The sequence below is a fragment of the Etheostoma spectabile genome, chromosome 24, assembly GCF_008692095.1.
Source record: "Etheostoma spectabile isolate EspeVRDwgs_2016 chromosome 24, UIUC_Espe_1.0, whole genome shotgun sequence".
Lineage (NCBI taxonomy): Eukaryota > Metazoa > Chordata > Actinopteri > Perciformes > Percidae > Etheostoma > Etheostoma spectabile.
Genome location: NC_045756.1, coordinates 782,837 through 787,357, shown reverse-complemented (window position 1 = coordinate 787,357; position 4,521 = coordinate 782,837). Strand labels below are relative to the sequence as shown.

The window sequence follows — 4,521 nt, the reverse complement described above, 5'->3', positions numbered from 1 at the left end:
CTCCGTCCTCACCTATCTCTGCCACATCCAGGCAGTGCTCCTGGGAAGTGTAGTTCCCGTGGGCGGTGACGGCGGTCACGTTCAGGCAGTAGATCTTCCAAATGGACGTGTGGCTGCTGTCGAAGTGGCAGCTGTGTGGGCCGGCGCTCACGTAGTCGGGACACTCGAGTTTGGGCCCTTTACTGTGAACATCAAAGGACAGTTTATACATTATATTAACATATATATATGTATATTTATATATGTATGCTTTCAGTTTGGATAGCAGGTCTCAGCCAAGAATCAAGAACTTTATTTGCCATTTGTGTTTTCACACATAGGAACTCTTGTGCGGTCATTACTCAGAAAGTCAAATTTAAAAAGACACACAAAGCATTTACATTATAAATGAATAACATTGCACAAACACGTTTAAAAGTACAAATAAAAGTAAGTAAAATTGCATTCCTAAAACTCACCCGAAATATAATTGCATATAGCCATTTGCCCCTAAAAACAGCCCCTTGTAAAATATTAAAATGCACAATCATTATACATATATACATAAAGAAGATGCCAAGGTGTATTGCACATAAGTGTTATATTTTAATTGCTTTAATTGACAAAAAAAAAAAAAAAAATCACTTTATTTTGCCTCTTTAAAAAACTGTTTTCAATTTCCATTTTCCATTTCTATTCAACCTTTACATAAACAGTCTTAAAGGATTGTTGTTTTAAAACTCCAGCTTTGCACATGAGATTGGAGCGACACAATGACACGGCCGCCATTTTGGCTCTAAGGGTTTCTATAGAAAAGGAAATGTTTTTCATGTTTAATTTTTTTAATTGCAGCCGAGTTCTCCCAGATAATTCAACAAATCTTTTATTTTTTCTTTAGATATTCAGCAGGCAAAACATTATTTCCATTAGTCTATTTGTGGTATATCAAGACATCTTCTTAAAATCACATATAGAGGTTGAATCTATTGAATGAAACACTAAAAAAAACATGAACTTCAATGCCAACATTTACAGCTAAAGACATTTCTCATGTCTATTTATTGTCTAACTCTAGGTTTGCGTCTCTGATTTTGTCTTTTTAACTTGCTTTAGTTTTTGATAGAAATATATAGTGACTCTGACTTAATGTTCCCTTGCTTGTTGTATGTATTTCTTTATTAAATTTGTAGTAACAATTGTGTTGTCTTTGGGTCAATTTGACCCATTTTTATATGGTTTATAAGTGTTTTATATCAGAAACATTAGATTTCTTTCAATTGAATTGCCCAATAATAAAATGGATTATTTCAACGTTGTTCAGGTAAAATTAACAACTACTTTCAGTGAATTTTTCCAGTGTTTTATTTAATCTTATAGCATTTTAATTATTTTTTTATAATGGTTTCCAAACAGTACCCGGACTAAACTCTGACATCTACCCATCTGAGATCCACTCAACATCCTCTGATCTTAACTATTAGTCAAAATAATTCATAATTTCTGCCTTTTTAACTAAAAACCTATGTATAATTTAATATAAATTGAGGTTTGTTGACCATGAATTCCAAGAATAAGTGTAAAACCTGTTATTAAACCAGCTCAGGTTTTTAAAAAAAAGCGCCAAAAGCTGGAAAAAGTGACAAATTCAAGTTCATTGTTAACGGGAAGACAACACAAGGTGCAAGGGAGGACTCTGAAAGACCTTTAAACATCTATTGGATGTACTTTATATATCTTTGTGTAAATAAACTAAATGACCACACAGCGGATCTGGGACCAGAGGATCGAGGGCTATACCTTCTGTAAATTTAATCTCAGTAGTCTCCATTATGGTCTGAATACTGTGACAATTACTAAATTCTCTATTATCTGTTAAATGTAATCTCACAAATTCCCAGAAACAACACTGAGGCCATTAACTGTTCCTTATTGCTATTTATTCCCAGTTGATTTGGGCTTTTATTTAATCACATCATCCCTGATTTCCATGCGTGGTTGCAGCCCAACGAGAGGACATCGATGGAGCTGCGAGCCTCGTCGGGTCACATGCAAAATCCAATTTGTCCTGATTACTGGGAGCAGCTTCTTCACTGCGTGTGCCATTTGGCATCCTGCTTAGTCCGCGTGAAGCTGCGTTCACCGGCTCATGTTTTTGCTGCTTTTCTGATTTATTTGTCATTTTTCCAGCTTTTGGCCCTTTTAAAAAAAAAAATAACTTGAACTGGTGTAATAACAGGTTTTACACTTATTCTTGGAATTCATGGTCAACAAACCTCATTTATATCAAATTATACACACGTTTTTTGTTAATAAGGCAGAAATTATGAATTATTTTAGCTAATAGTTAAGATCAGAGGATGTTGAGTGGATCTCAGATGGGTAGATGTCAAAGTTTAGTCCCCATACTGTTTGAAACCATTGAAAAAAAAAAGAATTCAAAAGCTGTGAGATTAAATAAAACACCCCAAAGATTCAATGAAAGTAATCATTAATGTTACCTGAAGAACGCATGGAATCATCCATGTTATTTTGGGGCAATTTGGTTGAAAGAAATCCATATTTCTGATATAAAACAGCATAAAACGGGTCAATTAGACCCGAGGACAACACCAGGGTTAAAAGCTTCTCGCCGATGGGGGAGCACGACGAGTTAAACTGGATTTATCTACTTTTGATCTGAGTTCTTAATTCAAATGAACAGAAAACATATTACTACAGCAAAGAAACATATTCTAAACTTAATCAACGTTGTGTTTGCTTCTTTCTGCTTCAACAACTTTCCATAATGTCGTCAGACACTTGGAATAATAATCTGGGCCTGTCTGCAAAAAACAGCACTTTTAATGGTCAATTTCCACGAGCTTGGTCACAGGTCGAAAAATGCGGAAGTGCCCTTTAATCCTCGGGAAATCACACATTCAAACACCTGCATTGAGCAAACTCCACGTGCAAGATCAAGATGGTGCGATACAATCGATACAAGCTCCACAACAAATACCAAATGGACCTTATAGCAGACTTTGCAGCTATTCTTTGACGGTGTTTACTTATAGCAGTGGTTCCCAAACTTCTTCAGCTCAAGACCCAAAAGAGAAATTCGGTGTCTCCCCCCGGGACCCAAATTTACAAAAACACACCATGAATCATGGTGACATCTAGATTTTTAAACTGTGGACAAAAGACGGAAAAAAAACATGAATTTAAATGTATATGAAGTAGATTTATTCCGTTATAAAAGTAACCAAAAACAGAAAAGGTCTCTATTGTCCTTCCTGTGTCTCTGTCCCCTTGCATCGTCCCTCAGTACCGACACCAACATTTATTTAATTAAAGCTGATTTGAATTTAATGAGATGTATGTGACTTATTGAAGATATCAACCAGCTGATCTAGTCTAGGTTCGGTTTTTGAAAGCGCCCCATTCTGAGCTCATGCTGAGGTCATGCTGAGGTCATTCTGAGGTCATTCTGAGCTCATGCTGAGGTCATTCTGAGCATTTAGTCTGTTCTCTGCCAATTGGCGACCCAATAAAACGGGTCTGCGACCCATTTTGGGTCCCGACCCTAAGTTTGGGAAACATTGACTTATAGGAAAGCTATTTTTTAGGGTTGAATTGTCCGTTTTTGTTGTTGTCACTGACACTAAATGCTTAAAATCCTGCACGGTAAATCAATTTCTACAGGAACGTCCAAATTAACGGCAATTTATTTTTTTTAAAGGTCTGTGTTGATTAAATCTGAGCTCAAACACGTTGCCTGGGAACCAAAAACAAACACTTTTCATTGGACGGACACTGACGGTAAACACACGTCCTGCAGGGTTACATTGCAGATGTTTCGCGGTTGCCGGTTGCAGCGTTCTTGCTCAATCCTCGAGGAATTTAAAACGTTTTTATTCACATTAATCGTGATTACACGTAGCCTATTGTGTGTGTGTGTGTGTGTGTGTGTGTGTGTGTGTGTTGTGTGGAGGGGGGGGGTTATGTCATGATAAGTATGTTTGAGCTTTTGTGTCTCTGCCATGTCTTTATGTGTGTTGTCTTAACTGTGTGTGTGTGTTCCTACAAGTGTCTGCGTTGGCGTAGGCTATACATACATCTACATCCAGGATGTTGTGTGTCTGTCTGTGTGTGTTGTCGTGTGTGTGTTGTGTGTGTGGGGGGGGGGGTTTTGTCTGATAAGTGTGTTTGAGCTTTTGTGTGTCTGTCATGTCTTTATGTGTGTTGTCTTAACTTGTTGTGTGTGTGTGGTGTGTTGGTGGTGTGTGGGCCTACAAGTGTCTGCGTTGGCGTAGGCTATACATACTCTACATCCAGGATGTTGTGTGTCTGTGTGTGTCTGTGTGTGTGTGTGTGGGGGGGGGTTATGTCATGATAAGTATGTTTGAGCTTTTTGTGTCTCTGCCTGTCTTTATGGTGTTGTCTTAACTGTGTGTTGTCTTAACTGTGTGTGTGTTGTTCCTACAAGTGTCTGCGTTGGCTTTTAGGCTATACATACATCCAGGAGTGTGTGCGTCTGTGTTGTGTGTGTGTGTGTGTGTGGTG

At 37.8% G+C, this 4,521-nt stretch overlaps 1 protein-coding gene across 1 annotated transcript in view; it reads right to left on the bottom strand.

The window, feature by feature from the left end:
* The window catches only part of crfa4 (cytokine receptor family, class I receptor 4), a gene marked incomplete in the record, with an annotated part of 57,612 nt that overhangs the window by 10,907 nt on the left and 42,184 nt on the right, over positions 1-4,521 (bottom strand). Inside the window, 1 exon segment of the mRNA XM_032505961.1 lies at positions 13-182. Coding sequence (XP_032361852.1) covers positions 13-182 — 170 coding nt within the window.